At 32.4% G+C, this 19,229-nt stretch overlaps 1 protein-coding gene across 1 annotated transcript; it reads right to left on the bottom strand.

Annotated features, from left to right (window-relative positions):
* Nucleotides 1-10,237: 10,237 nt before the first annotated feature.
* Nucleotides 10,238-18,062, bottom strand: LOC139523973 (alpha-L-fucosidase-like). Its single transcript, XM_071318474.1, has 8 exons — nt 17,679-18,062; nt 16,218-16,324; nt 15,717-15,847; nt 15,087-15,217; nt 13,305-13,402; nt 12,695-12,827; nt 11,708-11,878; nt 10,238-11,265 (listed from the first exon to the last, which is right to left on the bottom strand). Exons 1-8 carry the CDS (start codon nt 18,029-18,031, stop codon nt 11,007-11,009), a joined length of 1,383 nt encoding a protein of 460 aa, XP_071174575.1. The 5' UTR covers nt 18,032-18,062; the 3' UTR covers nt 10,238-11,006.
* Between the last annotated feature and the right edge of the window lie 1,167 nt (nt 18,063-19,229).

The following is a 19,229-nucleotide window of genomic DNA, read 5'->3' as shown; positions in this document are numbered from 1 at the left end:
GATAGAGCGTTACATCGGTTATGGTTCAATAACCGTTGTTAAGTTATAATACAAAACGGAAAATGTCAATTTACATTGAATACTCAAACAGATATGTAAATATTTATATAAATATTCAATAATTTTTTGAATTTTGCAATGTTTCATTTCATCAGTTCGATATAACAATGTAGTCTAATATTGACATTTACTTTTCTATATTTAAACAAGTGGGATTTCAGTTTACATTTTATGTAAACGAATATTTTAAAAACCTTTCAGATATAAAGGTTTGTGCAGCCAACTCAGGTGTATTGAGCTTAGGGAGGAAAATTCTTTTACTATTAACAAATATCCCTATAGTATAATCCCTATATTCGATAGTGTACAGTCATGCTACTACAACTGAGTAGTACTAGTCTACTACCATGATAGGTCATACAGAGATAGTCGCACCAAGCAAGACAAATAGATTTCTTACGTCCACTATTGTTGTTAAAATTTGTTCAAAAGAATTATCAATATTTTTTAAATATTCCATGAATTGATATTTAGCACATGAAGGTATAATACTATAAACTCTAAACGGAAGGCCTTAGGGATTGTACTTGATTCTCATATATGATGAAGACATATCTTTTATTCAGTTTAATTTGGGTCTGGAGCTGGCACGTCAGTAACTGCTAGTAGTCCTTTGTTTATAATTTATGTATCATTGTCATTTTGTTTAGTTTCTTTTGTTATCTATTCTGACATCAGACTTGGACTTCTTTTGAACTGAGTTTTACTGTGCGTATTGTAGTGTGTTTGTTTTTCTACATTGGCTAGAGGTATAGGGGAGGGCTGAGATCTCAAGTTTACCCCCCCCCCCCCTTCTATTTTTGTGCCTGTCCCAAGTCGGGAGCCTCTGGCCTTTGTTAGTCTTGTTTGATTTTTAATTTTAGTTTCTTCTGTATATTTCGGAGTTTAGTATCCAGGTCTTTCAAAATTTAACCATAATGACCTTTAGTATGATGTCCATTATCACTGAACACGTACACATTTTTGTTTAGGGCCATCTGAAGTACGCCTCCGGTGCAGTAGTTTCTCGCTGCATTGATGACCCATTGATGGCCTTCGGCTGTTGTCTGCTCTTTGGTCGGGTTGTTGTCTCTTTGACACCTTTCCCATTTCCATTCTCAATTTTATATCTGTAAAATTGTGTTGAATGTAAAGAAGTCAACGACATATTTCTTGATCAATGGATAATTTGGTGGATAGATTGGTCGTGAAATTGATAATAAGTTGTGGGATTTTAATTACTCGAAATTTCTATTTGGGAAGCAAGAATAAATTCCTGTTATTTTGTATAACTATATATGCATTTAAAAATAAACGATAAATATTCCATGGATTAACATTATTACATCTATCAAGATATGAAATTGCAGTTTACCCTTTTGTTCTATTTTTATTCATGGTGGCCGTTTTGTCAACTAATTAAAAATAGCACAATGTTAGCAAGGTACCCTAATGTTGAGGATTGGTTGAAATTATTATTTCGGAAAGAAGATATATGAACACGTATATGATGAACATTGAAATACGTAAAATAAAACGTCATGTAAGACCCCGTTCACACTAGGACATTTTTATCGATTTAAACTAGACCGGTTCACTTTAGATCGATTTAAGGAATGGCCAATGTGAACGCTTTGAATCGATCTTCAATCGGTTTAAACTAAAACACCAAAAGAGGTAGTTTAGTTTGAATCGATCTAAAGTAAACCGATCTTACTTTAAATGTGAACGCAGAGATCGGCTTAAACTAGTGCGATTGAATCGAAAATAACGTATGCGCATGTACAGCGCCAAAACTATCTCAGAGGTTCGTTGTTTAACCCATATTTCACTGTTTACAGACATTTAAAACAAACTGAAAACATTTTGTCTTCGCCATCGCTTTGATTTGCAAAATCTGTGTCTTCTTTTCTTATGATGATTTTTTTCTTCTTTTCAGGAACCGCAATATTTCGTCGTGTTGTAACTTCGTTACTACAGATATTTTTTTCAAAATTATAGAAAACGCGGCAATAACACCTGTACCAAAATGTTAACTTCTGATTCAGGAGAAACAATAACTTTATCCATTTTTTTTTTCAAGTGTGTGTGTCAGAGAATCAATAGATGAATTTAATAAATCAGTTCTATTTATACACAATGTTTACAGATTACGGGTAAAAAGGTTAGATCGATTGCGTTTATAATTGTAGTGTGAACGCAGTGGATCGGTTTAGACCGGTAGAGATCGTTATGATTAAAGATAATGTGAACGCTAACTGGTTTTATTTAGATCGATTCAAATTAGATCGATTAAAAAAAATGCTAGTGTGAACGGGGTCTTAGAGTAATACTTAATTTCAGTCTCAATTTTTTAGGTTGAATTGACATTTGTGTAGGTCTTACATTGCTGGCAATTTAAGCTTTTAATAGTTTCTACCTATCTGCTATTGTTTGTGATTATAGGCTAAAAACACTACAAGAGTGCACACACTGAAATGTCTTTTATGTTTTACTATTGATTTTATGGAATGTCTTAAAAATAAAAGGTTTTACAAATATCGTATCAACTTAATATCTTTAATGGTCCATGACGATGATGTCAAGGTCAGAATTTTTTTGTCACATACAATTATTCCTTACATAATATATTTGACCTACTGTTTATGGTAACTGAAAAATATACCAAAAACACAAAAGCTTTAATAACCTTGACCAATGAATCTCGAACATAGGGTCAAGGGCAGATGCTACCTGTCAGATAGACTTTTACAACTAATTACTCAATACACCAAATATAGCTGACCTATTACCATTAGTTTTATAAAATACAGACGAAAACACAAAAAAAAACCTTATCATTCATTAATGAACCATGAAAATGAGGTCAAGGTCAGATGATATCTGTCAGACCGACATGAACACCTTACAATCACTCCATTCACCAAATATAGTTGACCTATTGCTTATATTACTTGACTGAAAACAGACCAAAACAAAAAAACTGAACATTGACCAACAAACCATAAAAATGAGGTCAAGGTCAGATGAAACCTGCCAGGCTGACATGCACCATTCCATACACCACATATAGTTGACCTACTGCTTATAGAATCGGATACATGGGACCTAATTACCTTGATCCCATAACCATCAAATGTATCATATAACTCATAAAAAGTGAGAAAGTCAAATGATAAAAAAAAAACATAATTGTTTTTCAATCATTTGCTGAACCATGAAAATGAGACCAAGGATAATGGACATATGACAGACAGAATCTTCTTAGCATAAAGTATCTGCATACAAGGTATAAAGCATCCAGTTTTTTTACCTTCAGAAATATCAAATACAAAAGGCATTGCTGTAGTGGAAGATATTAGCAAGCAAAATCGAGGGAATTGTGCAAATGATGATACAAGCATGAAAATTACCACAAAGCGTCATTATCACTGTGCTTAAACGGCTGTGGGTAACTTAAGTTACCCACAGCCCAAGATGGAGTCGCCTTGCGTCGGTTAGATACTTTTCTTCTATAGAATAACAATACCACGAATGCATCAATTAAGCAACTGAATTTAAAAGTTGTATTACTCGTTTAGGGAAACCCCTAAACTGGAAAGGTGATTAAATTCTACAAAATAAACGATCACAGCACGATTTAAAAAAACACTTAGGCTGTCCGTAACTTCAAAACAACTTGTCCGTAACTTTTTTCACCTTACCAATAGAGATGTCCGTAACTTTCAAAGAATCGACATACGCGGATGTAATGTTTAAACTGATGATAGAGATTGCATCGAATACATATTCACAAAACGAAGTAGATGTCTAGTATGATATAATTCATTGTATCGATGGAAGACAAAATTGGGAAAAATATGAAAAAAATCACGATAAATCCGCAAAACTCGGGTCTCATTTTGTATAACGTCGGGGTACCCGAATCGCCTAGTTCGGAGGGTTGTTTCCGATCATAGCAGATACACTGTTGAAACATCATTGTTCGTTTTTATTTTTGAACAAGTAGACTACACAAGTATTTTTTACACATACATGTAGCATGTATACACTTACTGATTTTCTGCCAGCAACGACAAGGGTAGCGTGAATCCGGTATTTTGGAGGGGAACCCAAATTGCCCAGGCATGCAGTGGAAAGACTTGATATACGAAACTTAAGTGCACAAACTTTTTCCGTCTTTTTGAAAAGCCAAAAACACTTTTCTCTCATCCCCACAAAAACAAATCCCATCATCATTAATTGACAGTAAAATAAAAGGGGTGTCAATCTGGACACACTGGGACGTTGCGCACGGTGATATTGCGGCACCCTGGCCAAGATTTACAGTAAATGGGGAAAAAAAAAAAAAAAAAAAAGGACATTTTGTTTAAATGAATAAACCTAGTTTTACAGCTAGCTGCATATTTCATTTGTATGCAAGTTGCATTACATCTCATTAAACTGAATAAAACTAAAAGACACAATAGGTAAAAGTCAGTGACAATAAAAGGAAAAGAGCAGTCAACATAGTGTAACAATTCGACATAGTATATAAAAATATAAATAACTACGTAGGACAACAGGGTAATTTAATAGTCTAACAACCCCTGATAACATACAAAGAGAGGAAAAAAAACATACTAGGAAACATATTAAAAAAATCATAACACTATATCTAACTAACTGGTGGGATGCATAAATACCGAGCCGCGTCAAAGAGTATTCATCAAAATACACATAGAAAGAAACAGAGGTGAAGGTAAACCGCAAACATATAATTTAACTGAAAACATTAAAGAGTATGGAAAAGCCTTGGTCTGACAAGCGAAAAACGTCGATAAGACGCACATCAGTAAATAAAAGTTCAAACCATAACCAGGATGGAGTACCACAAACCCCACATAAAACTTCTGTGGTGTAAGTATGATGCGTTAATAAAATCACATTTGGTGGTGAATGAGTAGTATAAACGGCCGCGAAGGTTACAAATATGATGTTAATTGTCTTCTAATTGTTGAAATTATAATTCTTAAAATTTTGAATCAAAAGTTACCCACATCTAAAAATAAAGTTACGGACAGTCTGCTTAGTTTCGATCAAAAAGTTACGGACATCTTATGCATTTTTTAAAGTTGAACTTGCGCTTTAGTGAACTCTATATTAACAAATTTATGGTAATTGTTAGTCATTTCTTTATTCAATAATCCTATAAATATTTACATTCTGCATGAAAAACGTCGCAAAAGGTACATTTTGTATGAATTAAATATCAACGAGTTTAGAGTCCGCCATCTTGGGCTGTGGGTAACTTAAGTTACCCACAGCCGTTTAAGCACAGTGATTATTATATACTTTGTAAGAAATAACTGCTGGCCATTAAAAAAATTATTTTTTTCAAGATGGCCACGGCCATTTCCTAAAATGGCTGTTTTCTTTAGTTTGAAAATACTGATTTTTCTGAAAATCTTTTCTTTGAATTTCTTTTAGAAAAAACCAATTACTAGGTTTGGTGGCTACCTTCCTTACATCACATATTTATTAAAAATGAATATTTGACAGATCCAGTATTTGCGCATGCGTGAAAATGTAACAAAATTCTTTCAAAAACATTTGAGCTATTTACTATATATTTAGTGGTTTTGGACATCTAATGATATTATGAATTGGTTTAATAACATTTTTCAAGGTTATGAAACACATGTGTTTCACACTTTTGCGCATGTGCAAACTATTTATAGACATCAAGAGCGATTTGTATGCACTACCAGGCAATTCTCAGGTATTCGATGGTTTAGGCGAAAATGTGGTTAATCTGGAGAAACATCAAATGTAACTGCAGATCAGCCACTTTTGGAAATGCCTAAGCAAATTCAGTGGGAATGGCCTGATTTGTAAGGAAAATATATGTGTATCGTCATGTTTGGTGGATTGCACATTGAAATGACTTTTATAAAACTCTGGGTGATATATTGCGTGATAGGGGATAGACATGTTGTCTTACTGAAGCATATTGCAACACCAAGAACGGCAGATTCTTTTTATGTATGTTCAAATGTACCTAGGACTAGACAGGCGCATCAGACAACTGCATGTATTTTGCTTAAAAATTGTTAATTTGTTAATTGCTAAACTCAGAATATATAATTATGTCATGACTCTGTGATGTTCAATGATTTAAAAGACTGGTGTAAGGAAATAGAGTCATCTCGACCATAGTTTAATTCCTGGCGTTCAATTATAATTTAGAACTTCTTCTGATTTTGGTATTATGCTCATTTCATGAGTTAGACAGTCCATATAGAGCATGATAGCGTATTATTTTAGGTCTTGATCATGTAAATTATGCTCGATCGTTACCGACTCATATCCTAGATATGACTTCCCTTCCTGAACATCACCCACAGGTGGCAATAGAATTTGAAAATGATAATTTCACTGTACGTAAGACCAGTAAATTCTTTCTTGTAACACAATTAATCAGGCACAAAAACAGAATGCAATTGTAAAGGGCGATATTGGTGCCATAGGATTAACCGAAGATCTCGTTTAGACAAATGGATGGTAGCTGGACCAGGAGTCAGTATACTAGAAGATTAATTTGAAAGATCTAGTGGTTTGGGTCATTCTAAAACAGACGAACGACATAATGAAGACTCTACGAAAACACAAAAAGATTTCTTTAAACAGCTTTAAAGGCTTTGCAAGTATGAGCGAGTTTGGAAATTCATTTCTGGAAGAGTCGTCAGATTTGTAAAAAAAAAATACTTCATTTAGGAAATTGTTGATTGGGAAACAGGTAAGATATGTGAATAAACTCCAAGATATTGGTCTAAACAATACGAAGATCTTTTGAAGCAAATGCAAAACGAACGAAAACCTGCTTTTTATAACCAAATAAAAAAGAACAACTTCCTATGTTGGCCGCAAAATGAAACTGGAAATGTCTTTGTCAAAAACAAAGCTAGAGAACCTTAAAAGTGATTGCGATATCTTTTCTAGACTTTTCATCTCTTGTCACAGTAGACAGTTTACTTGGAATATTTCTTTATGCATAGAAACCAAACTGCTCCTCCATCTTTATCTCAGGATGTCACTTGAAATAGTGGTATTAATTCGCTGCAAATGGGTTTACTTGAAACATTCTGCGATTTGCTGATCCGAATTCGGACGCATTTATCGTTGGTGGGGCAGCAATGGTTAATTCCAGTTTACAAAGTTGGGCAAAATATTTGATGATTATGCTAATGATGTCATACTGCCTTATGTAAAATCTTGCATCGATAAGTATTCAAAAGTAGACATTGTATTTGATGTTTACTAAATAAATAATTTAAAGGCTGTGACAAGACAAAGACAAGGTTCTTGTGCCAGATAGAAAGGTGTTGGTTCTGGTAGAACACCAAGGGTATGTAGTAGTTTTCTCTGTGAAGATGACAACAAAACGAATTGTTCAAGTTTCTTGATGACAAAATTGCTTCTTAAGAGACTAATACAAATGTGTATGTAACTCATGGTGAAAATATTCTTTGCAATTTCAATAAAGATACTTGCTATCTATCCCCTTGTAATCATGAAGAAGCAGATACACGAATGTTTGTCCATGTTCAGCATGATTATGAAAAGTGTTGTAAAATGTAATTTTAGGTAGTACTGACACAGATGTAATAGTATCAAGAATTGCAGCAATCGCAAAATTAGGTAGAACAAATTGCGGATAGGTTTATGGAAGGAATAACGACTTTTGATGGCTTCTTGCACGTGACATATCAAAGGCGTTTGGTCCTTGTGTAGCTGCTTTTCCTTTCGTCCATGCATTTAGTGGATGTGGCACTTTGTCGAATTTTCATGAGAAAGGCAAAAGGTCAGCTTGGCTAACAATGGAAGGTTTTCCAGATGTAAATGATGCTTTTTTTAGGCTTAAGTACGGAGCGAGGCACGATGTGAATTGTTTGCCAGGAAGCAGCGGCATTGTGATGCAATTCCGCCTACAAGAGGTTCTTTTCCAGAGCATATCAAAAGAGAAGTATATCAAGAAGGAGTTGCTTGGGCTCAGCCTGATTCAGGTATTCGACAGGTACGTGTTCCAAGTCATGAACACTGTGGTTGTATGAAAGAAAGAATCAATGACAGTTGGAAACCAAAATGGATTTCTTTGACTGCCGTTGCATCCTCGTGTCAGACAAATTTGAAATGCGGAGCCGAAAACCGAGCTGTGTTGGTAACTGTAGATGCTACCGTTCTGGTCTTCCTTGAACGGGTTGTTGTATAGGCAACTATCAGATAATTATAAAATAAGCAACCTGTCTTTCTAACCAAACTAGGCATTTAAACTTAACAAAGAGTTAACACTTGTTAAGTTGATGGAAATAATAAAAATATTTTCTACGTATTTGCCTCCATTTTGGAACCGGAAGTCACTATTGTTCTTCATTTATGTGTTGTTTCGTCGTTCTTAGGAACTTTTTTTTTTAACGTTTTATCATAACTTACATTGGATTATACATCCCTCGTGAAGTTGCTTTAAAGTATACAAATTGAAATTTTTTACCTTTTTGCTGGCATTTTGAAACCGGAAGTCACCTTTAGTTTCATTAATGTATTGTCTAGTCGTAATTTAGGAACTGTCATTTACATTTTATCAAATCTAACATTGGATTTAACATATAACACACTTTTTAAAGGATTAACGAATTATTGTCAATTTGTAATGACGCCATTTCCGAAATGTGTGGTGGCCATCTTGAAAAAATGAAATTTTTTTCTGGCCAGCAGCGGATTTTTTTTAGTATCATTTAGTCAACCTCTATACCAAATTTCATGCTTGTATCACGATTTGCACAATTATGTCCATAATATCTACCACTACTGCAGCCAGATAGTAATTCCAACATCTCAGGCAAGACAAAAATAAGTCATTTAAGGGCAATTACTCCTTCATGTGTCATTTAATTGTTTGGGCCATATTGACATTTTTGTATCATGTATTGCTGATCATTCAATATAGTTTTAAGTTCAGATTAACTTAAAAGGAAAAGAAATGGAAAAAAAACCCAAAGCATTTGCAGTGCTGTGACAAAGCCACCCTGACTTGACCATCCACAATGTAACTATTTCTTTATGATCTATTTGAAGCAGCAGCTGAAAAGGATTTATTATGTGTAACTTGGTTAAAATGTTTCTATGTTTAAGATATTTGCTAGTAGAATTTGGTAATTGGAAGTGTAAGGTAAATTTTTGTAGATAGTTGTCTCATTAACAATCATACCACACCTCCTCTTTTAGTCTATAAGACTGCAGCGAAGAGATTTTGATAAAAAGATTATTTTCTGGTTTGGACACAATTTCTAATACTAACTGACAACATAAGAACAGATTTATAGAACTTCAATAGAATTGACTTGAAGTCACTTCCACAAATATTGCATTCAATAAAAAAACAAGAATGGGTCCATATAGTACACAGATGCCCAGCTCACACTATCATTTTCTATGCTCACTGGACCGTGAAATTGGGGTCAAACCTCTAATTTGGCATTAAAATTAGAAAGATCATATCTATGGGAACATGTGTTCTAAGTTTCAGGTTGATTGGACTTCATCAAAAACTACCTTGACCAAAAACTTTAACCTGAGGCTGGACAGACAGACGGACGGAGAGATGAATGAAAGAACATACCCACAGACCAGAAAACATAATGCCCATAACTGGGCCATAATAAGAATAAGAAACTTGCAGATTTCTTTTCACTGATCTAATTAAATTCATACTTTAATATAATAATTTGAGCATGAGTGTAAAGGACTTCTTATATTTTTTTTTGTAATTTGATGTATATAAGTCAATCTTTGATAGATTCTATCAATCTGTTCATTACTTTTCTAATACCAATAGACTGGTGTCTAAGCAACATAGCAAGCCCTAAACCATCTTGTATCTAAGAAAGTTATGGACAAATTACTGCAGATTCAGTATTATAAGGGGGATATCAATTTTCTTTAATTCACAAAATATAAGAAACCATGAACATATTGCTTAACGTCTAGTGGCAAATATTTCATGCATATTCAGGACGAGAACAAGTTAACAATAAATACAATAGGTAGGTCTTGTCATAATGAAAATAAACAAATCCACAGTCACAAAAAGTATTATAGTAAATAAACAGTCAACACCAAAATATCCCAAAATAAACATTAAGAATATTTGACACAAGACAAGGTTTCATTTCATTTATTTTGTATCAAAAGGTTTACAAAGAGAGAAGTAAAAAAATATATATCAAACTACAACCATATAACAATGAATATCAAATAATGCATAGAAAAATATACGGAATGTAAGAGTGTAACCTACAACTGTACTTTCAAAATGTTTTATTAAGAATTCTCTTATTTTTAGGCATTTCATAAAAGTTGGATAATCAAAATTTACATAAATTTGTCTCTTTTGAATATTTTGAATAAACACTACATAAACAGATCATTTTTATAGTTTTTCTCAATGTTAAGAAAAGGACGGAAAAAAGATCTTAAATCTACTGATTAAAGTGAAATCTTCTATAAAATAAGAGCTAAATGCCAAAAATGACAGTAATAAATAAATTAATATGCATAGGCAATACTTTGGAAAAATATCAAATAATCTCATAAATTATGCTCTCAGAACTTTATGCATTCACTTTAAATTTGAAATCATGACCAAATATAAATGGCAAATTCACAAAAGAAAAAGTAAACATTATAATATCTTCAATGAATAACCAAAGTTCTAGCTTGTGATTAAATTTCAACCTAAAAGCTCAACAAAACCTAATTTCTTTATCTATCTGTATTTATAACTTTCTGCTTATAAATGTAGACCATTTCATTAAATAATTTCCTCATGAATAAATTCAAAAACATGAGATTCTATAAAATATGAAAATTGCAAAAGTATGTCCATCATTGCACTTAAATTTGAGGTATCTACTATCTAGAGCAAGATATTAGTTTTCCAATTCTGTTATTTTCAGCACCCAGGCCCATTGACAAGGCAATATATTCCAAGGGATTGTAGGGATAGTGATGTATAGACCTTGACCTCCTGGTCCAGAGATCCATTTAAAACTATTAGGATATCCCAGCATAGTGACTTCTGTGGTCTGTGATGGGATGGGTGCTCCTAACATTAGGACAGGATCTTCAGGGTAGGATAAAAGTATAGCATATACTACTTTACTGTTTCCTGAGTTCTTCATGGTATACCTGTAAAAATCGTTTAATAATTATTGTACTGTGTATTCATTATTTTATACGTACCACCTTTGTCAGTTAATGAATTAAGTGGATATTTGGTTTCCTTCCAAATTCTGCACATTTGAATTTATTCATGAAATCCACAGAGTATACTTTTCTTCTTCAATCTAATTACATTGGAATTTTATGTCAAATTAGCCAGGTATCAAGTAATATTTGAACAGGTATCTTATATAAATAAGATGTGGTATGAGAGACAATCACACACTCTCCATTTAAGTCACAATGTGTAAAAAGTAAACAATTATATGTCAAAGTTATTGTGTTTTTATGTTCATTAAAGGCCTAAAAGTAACCACTCTTAATATAGGTTAGACACATAGTAGACTTTTGTGATACAGTAAATGTAATTGCATTAAGTTTGAGATTTTTTCTGACTTTAAAAACCTACCAAAGATTCTTAGATACAGTATCATTCTGGTGACTCCATGGTACAGTACTGTATATACCCTCTCCATTTACATTCAACCACTTTCCTAAATCTCTCAGTCTCTCTTCAAACAATGGGATTATTTTCCCCTCCTTTGTTGGTCCCACATTCATCAGCATATTACCTCCACAGCTATATAAACAAATAACTATACAATTGAATTTATAAACTGTGCAACAAGATAATATGGATGTAAACAAATGCTCCTTGCTATACACAGTAATATACACTGGATTATTCTGACAATGATATGTCTAAAGGACTTTTGTCATAAAGAAAAGCTGAATCAATAAGCAAACCACAAAGACCCCAAAAAATTCTATCAAGCACAGGAAATCAATTAATATTTCAGTTAAATTTCTTCTTGCAAAAGATGTAGTTTGCTTGTGAAATTAGTAGTGTTGCCATATAACGTACACCTATCAGACAAAGGTTCTCAGATGACTTAATGTTCACCAGATAAATCTACAGTCAAACCTGTACTAGGCAGTCATTCCTGCAGAATATCAAAAGTGACCACTCAAGAGAGATGATTTTTTAATAGATGTTCTAATAAATTTTTGATTCTGACATTAAGTTTGGTCTGGGTTGGAGCAAATTGTTTAAGCGTTTTCGACCATAAGATTTGTCATTATCGAGAGATGTGAAATAAAACATGGTGAGTTCAAGCACTGTAAATTTGAAGAAATTATTGAGAATGTCCTGATACTAATGGAGAAATAAGAGAGTGGTAAGGTTTTCAATGGAAACTATAAGGGTTGAAACATAAGGAATATTGATTTTACCTCTTATTGTATGATTGTGGTTGCAAATGGGTTCAAATTTCATTTTGACTTTGATCTCATATATTTTTTGTCATGATTATTGTGTTAGTTAAAAACATTAAAATGACCATTGTTAAAAGTTGAAATGACAATTTTAAAATACTAGTAGTTAGGATGATCTTACCTTACAGTGGAAGCTAGAGTAGATATAATTTCATGGACACTGAGGAACTCATTAAGATTTGTGTTTCTTCTGTAACCCCATGACCTTCGATCTATAGTCATACAATTCTCCCATTTATGATTCTGTTTTGTACCTGTAAAAAATTCTTAAAAAGTGAATACTTTTTTGAATTGTGCTCTTTGCAATATGGTTTTCTTAAATCTATATTTAACAGAAAATTTCAATCAGAACTTTGCATGATGAAGGTACATAGCACACTCTTAAATAAGCATATGTTGTCAACATTTAGATTACATTTAGATTTATGCCGATGTCTTTGTAATCAGATATACTGCACCCTATTGACGTCTGAACAATTTATGACAGATAAATTACCAAATTTAATTCTGGAAAAGATCAGCAATCACAAGTTAAGGTGTCCGAAACATAGGAATAGAAAAAGAAGATATGGTATGATTGTAAATGAGACAACTCTTAACAATAGACACAGAAATTCACAACTATAGGTCACCATATCGTACAGCCTTCATGCCCTTCAACAATGAGCAAAGCCCAATAGATGCACCTCTAAGAAAACACCTACTTTAAGACAGATTAATACATAATATACCTGGATTATATCTATCTTGGCATGTGTAATAACCACCATGTTTACATGCACAACCTTTACCCCATCTATCATTGGTTACTACTGTATCTTTTACAGGACTGAAAAAAATGTTAAATATTAATCATTTACTTTTGAAACACATAAATCTAAATATTTTTTCCTGATTGATAAAATGTATTTTAGCATTATGTTATCATTAAAACATCAAACAAGAATGTGTCCACAGTACACGGATGCCCCACTTGCACGATCACTTTCTACGTTCAGTAGACCGTGAAATAGGTAGTGTTGGATAATCGGTTGAAATTACCAACCGATTATCTATTACAATCGGTTGACAGCAACCAACCGACTATCGGTTATAATCGCATCATAATACCTTGCCTTTTTTTTTAAAATGAAATCATGCATTTAGTCTCATTGTACATGTCTAATGTGTATATTCCATATCATTGTAGAGTTTATATATTCATATTTGATCTTGTGTTTCCTTTTCATATATTCTGGCGTACTCAATTATAATCCTGGTACCTTTGATAACTATTTATTTAGCAGTTAAAACAATTAATTAATAAGAATCAAGATTCATATTGAACATATTTTATCTCATAATTACAACATTAATTACCAACAGTGACACTAACATTTCTAAATTTCAATAGTGTAACTCACAATACAATTTCAATATAACATAGCTGTATAAACATTTAAGTGCTTCTAATTAAGAAAAGATATATGAAATTTTTTAACTTTAAAAAATTTAAGATTAACAGAAAAAAATAAAACAATGCATTTGCATTATAATATATACAGTAAACAAAGCCAATGTCTGTTAATTCGTGTAGAATGCTTTTTTTCACTTTTGTGATCATTATTTTTCTGTCAATTGTGTCATTCGTGCGTCTGAACTTATAATTGCAAGAATGCCGAATTATTACATAGTTGAACAGTATCCGATTCGTGATTCTTTCATTTTTCAATATGGCAGACAATTTTCGGAAAATTTACAAAAATAAACGATATTTGGCAAGCAGTTTGGAAAGGAATATGACGTTTTTGATGCTACAAATGGATAAAACATTAATAAAAAGCAATTTGCAACACGTTCTAATGAAGCTAAGAAATTATTTTGTCTAAAATCAGAATGATTTTATGTACGCTCTCAAGTAACAAGTAGAATCTACCGGTATTGGAAGAAAGTATTTCATACAAAGTTATTAATTTTAAATAACATTCCATCAATCTGCAAATATTTATAGTCAATGCATTTGTCACGTTTATAAAGAAGGAAATTGGTTATGTCTTTAATTATACATTTAGGATGTTTGACATTGTTATTGTCATCGATTCTGATATTTTTTGTTATTATTTATTTGACTGCGCATATAAAATGCAAACCGCAAACAGACCGGAAGTTGATAACCTTAAAGTCCGGAAACTTTAAAGACAATCGATTAAACAAAATCCCAATCGATTATCGACATCACCAGGCCCAACCAACTGATTTCCGACTTATTCCGATCATCGGAACAACACTAGAAATAGGGGTAAAAAATCCAATTTGGCATTAAAATTAGAAAGATCATATCATAAGGAACATGTGTACTAAGTTTTAAGTTGATTGGATTTCAACTTCATCAAAAACTACCTTGACCAAAAACTTTAACCTGAAGCAGGACAGATGAACTAACGGATGCACAGACCAGAAAACATAATGCCCGTCTACTTTCATAGGTGGGACATAAAAATGTATAAACTTGAATCTTAAGACATGTGTGTTACCTCTCATTATACAGCCAAGTTAAGAATTCCTTAGATGTCCAGTATGTATCAGGTCCAGCATCTCCATCAGACCACACAACTTCTGGTTTGTATTTGTTGACAATTTCATACAGTTCTGGGATGGTCTTGTGCTGAAAGTAATAACAGAATTACATTACAAACTGATTAAACATTCTTACCCTCTTTTTAAGGGTCTATGCGTATTGCAAGTGGTCTAAGTTATTCAACTACTGTATCACTAGCCTATCAACATTGAGGTTGTGAGATCTAATCCTGCATGTAACAGGTGCCGTCCACTCCAATCTTAATTGACAAGGAGTGTCAGTTTTTTCTTACAAGGTCTGTAGTTCTCTCCAGGCACCCAGGCTTCCTCAACCATTAAAAGATGAATGACATGAAATTGTAGATAGTGCTAAATGTGGTGTTAAACATCAATCAATCGCTTCTATTTGAAATCTAGCAAAATGCCATTATCTGGTTTTTAATTAAGTTGTATAACCTTAATACCGCTTATAATACCTTGGAGCAATCTGGTTTAAATCAGTTTAGTTTAAACATATTTATTTATAGTGGATTGGGAAACAAGTTTTGCAACTTATAAATATATAATAATAAATCAGTTTAATATACCATAACAAAATTCTGTGTAGTAAAATTTGACTCTTTGTCTTGGAGATATAGTGGATTAAACCATTCATATAGAGAATGGTACAGTCCAAATTTAATGGCAGTCCTGCTTCTAATGGCATTAGCTAATTCACCTGAAAATAGGAAAATATTAAAACATAAATGTCACTGAAAACATGTTTTTGTGCTACTAAAACAATCAGTGTCTGTTTTAACAGCTGACAACTTACATGTATTTAAGCAACAATCTCATGAGACAGTAAATATGTATAATTCTCAATACCTGAAATTCAGGTCTTTACAAATTTAACCATAACAACCTTTTTTTTAATGTACAAACCCTGTACAATATTTTCTTTTTAATTTATTTTCTATACATGAACCCCAATAATCCAAAACTATAACCCACAACATTCAGCATACCATTTATATCTAAGGGCTTTGTGGAACATACATGTAGTTTTGTTCAGAATTCCCTTCCTTGTCGATTATGGATATACTTACCAACAAGATCTCTGCTTGGTCCAGAAGCATTAGAATTCCAGTTAAAAGAGTAATTCGATGGCCAGTTGGTAAATCCCTCATGATGTTTACTTGTCAAAACAATATATCTACAATATATTTCAATAAAGCAAGATGTTAGATTTACATATCTGAGACAGCAACTAAATGAAATTGACACATACATGACAAAAAGCTCAATATACTTATCTCAATCTTCACAAAAAAATACCTGAAATATCATAGTTCCAGTTTCTAAATAGTATAATAATCAGTGTGCTGGATAGCACCTCTGGAAATATTGCAACTGTATATGTGTATTATTTCAAATAGGTTAAACACAGATGTGTATTATCAAATATGTGTATTTAATACCAACTTAATGTTTTTAATTAAACCATTAAAAAATTGCACGGGAAAATGTTCACTCATGAAATATTCATGAATTAAACAATGTCTCCCATAGATTTCATTTGATTTTTCTTTGACCAGTGCATGGCAAATCCGCCAACAAGTGTTTGTGATACTCATTTTCAAAATAAAGTTAAATTCACCTGAATTGTTGGTGAACATTCATTCCTTTTTATTCAAGCTGTAATCTTTTCAAAAGGACTCAAAATTTCAAAAGCATCTTTCTAGAATCAGTATTCCAACACTAGTACTTAATTATCTTTGAGTAGGACATTTGTGATAGTCTGTCCACTTCTGGTTTAGGGCCGATAGCTTAAAAGAAAAAGGGCACAAAAGAAAATGTATTTTCCTTAAAATTTAGTTTTGAGATTATTTTCTTTGAATGAAAAAACACTTATTTTGAAAATATTTTTTTGGGGGGATTTTCTTGAAGTTTTATATATGAAGCAACTTTGTTATTAAAATGTATTCAATAAATATTAATAATGATCAAATAATTGTTATGAAAACAAAATGTCAAAGTGGCTTTGTACTTAAATGGCTTCATTTTGCCAATAAATATATCCTTTGCATGATTCAAATTTAATACATTTTCATTTATCAAATTTTATTAGCAATTTCCTCAACTTAAAAATGAATATATGTTATAAAAAGAAAATATTTCAAAAGATATTTAACATGTTTAAACAATTGTCAAAAAATTATTTGAGACTTTTTGTCCTGTGACTTTTTGTCCTATCAAATTTGTGACTTTATGTCCTGTGACTAGTCACTTTCTGTCCGTTTACCCTTTATAAGTGCTAAATCATTATGTTGAAATAAAAAATCTGAGGTTATATACACAATATTTGTTGATATATTTGTATATATTATAGACTATCTCTGGTCACTTTAAATGTTTAAAAGAAGAATCACGGTAAAATTTTAAGCAATTTGAAGCTAACAATAGCGAACAATTACTGTTTGACGTCTGACAGCAAAGGGCATTCCCTCCCTCATATATTTTAAGGAGAAGGAGTGCATGGACCACTGGCACTGTTCAATGGCACTTACTTTGCACCAGATGCTGCAAAAATATCTGCCCATTCATTAGGGTTATAAAATTCAGTGGTGAACTGTGATGCAAAATCAGCATAAGTAAAGCCTGGCCGGAAATTTTTCTTCATGAACTCAACTGCTGACTTCTGTGGTTTGGGTCCTTTCCAATAGTACCAGAACCATTCAGAAGTAAAACTAGGAACAGAAAAGACACCCCAGTGAATAAAGATGCCGAGTTTTGCCTCATCATACCATGATGGCAGTGGTCTTGAATCTAAAGAATTCCATGTTGGCTTGTATTTAACAGACTGAGAAACAGAAAAAATAAATAACAACACAGAGAGGAAAAGTACATGCACATTTGCCATTCTCCTGCTGTCACATGATTAGCTGATGGACTTGTAAGGCTTTGGTAGATCGTTTCTGCAAGAAACGTTTCAAAGATAAAACTACTTACCACAAAATAATTTTAAGCAAAATAAGCTGAATTGATATTTTTCTATTAAAAAAATACTATATAAATAAATATCAGAAGTCCGTTATTAGAGACTGAGAACCTATTAGGTGGACTACTAATAATACAAATAAGAAAGTGCAAAAAAAAACCACCTTGAATTAATGATACTTACACAGCCTTACATGTGTTACGTCCTCCGAGTCCCTCCTCTTTATATTTATTACAGATCCGTATAGCGTGTTATTGACAAACAAATAAATCATCAATTGATTGTTGAGCAAAAGTCAACATTTGGATTTTTGTCCAGAGGTTTATTGAATGTAATTTTGATAAATCATAAACACGGAATAAGAAGCACGTGAAAAATAAATGACATAAAAATAATAGAGCAACATTTACTTTGTCTATTTCTAATATGATTGTTCATGCTTTCAAGTTTGTCAATTAAACTTTGTCAAAACACTTTTCTAAGGATTTCGGGTATTTAATTTTCATCTTTTCTTTACTCGCCTTATTTGATCTTATTTCTTTCGTACTTTGAGCACTGAGCAACAAGGGATGTAAGACTCAGTAATATCATCATTTTCATTTTTTAGCTTGCCTCAATATATACTTCCCAAGTTCTTGTTATTCAGCTAACCTAACAATGACACATCTTAATCTTAGAACCGGTGCATTACGTTTGCGCGCATTACCATTATCCACAACAATACCAGACACAACAAAGCATATTAAGCAAACTATACCTAACCTCATAACAACATAAAAGGGAATAGAAAAACTGCTAAAAAATATATACCCATCAAAAGCTTCTGGACCAGATGGATTTCCAAACAGAATTTTGAAAGAATGGGGAAGTTAAATTACACCAGGACCGACAGCAATCTTCCAAAAATCCATCATGCACAAGAATGAAGGGCATTTAATTTTTTACATTAATCAGAACCCGTGATATGTCGTTGACAAATCTTATAAATAATTATCCGATTGATATATCTTTTTTACCTTAAATGTGATAAAAAAATTCCATTGCAAGTGAACTTTGAGAAGGATTTCCAAATATGATTCTTCAAAAAAAAAAATTAAGTCAGCATTTACTGTTGTCAATA

Source organism: Mytilus edulis, chromosome 1 (assembly GCF_963676685.1).
Source record: "Mytilus edulis chromosome 1, xbMytEdul2.2, whole genome shotgun sequence".
Lineage (NCBI taxonomy): Eukaryota > Metazoa > Mollusca > Bivalvia > Mytilida > Mytilidae > Mytilus > Mytilus edulis.
This window is presented reverse-complemented; position numbering and strand designations above follow the sequence as displayed.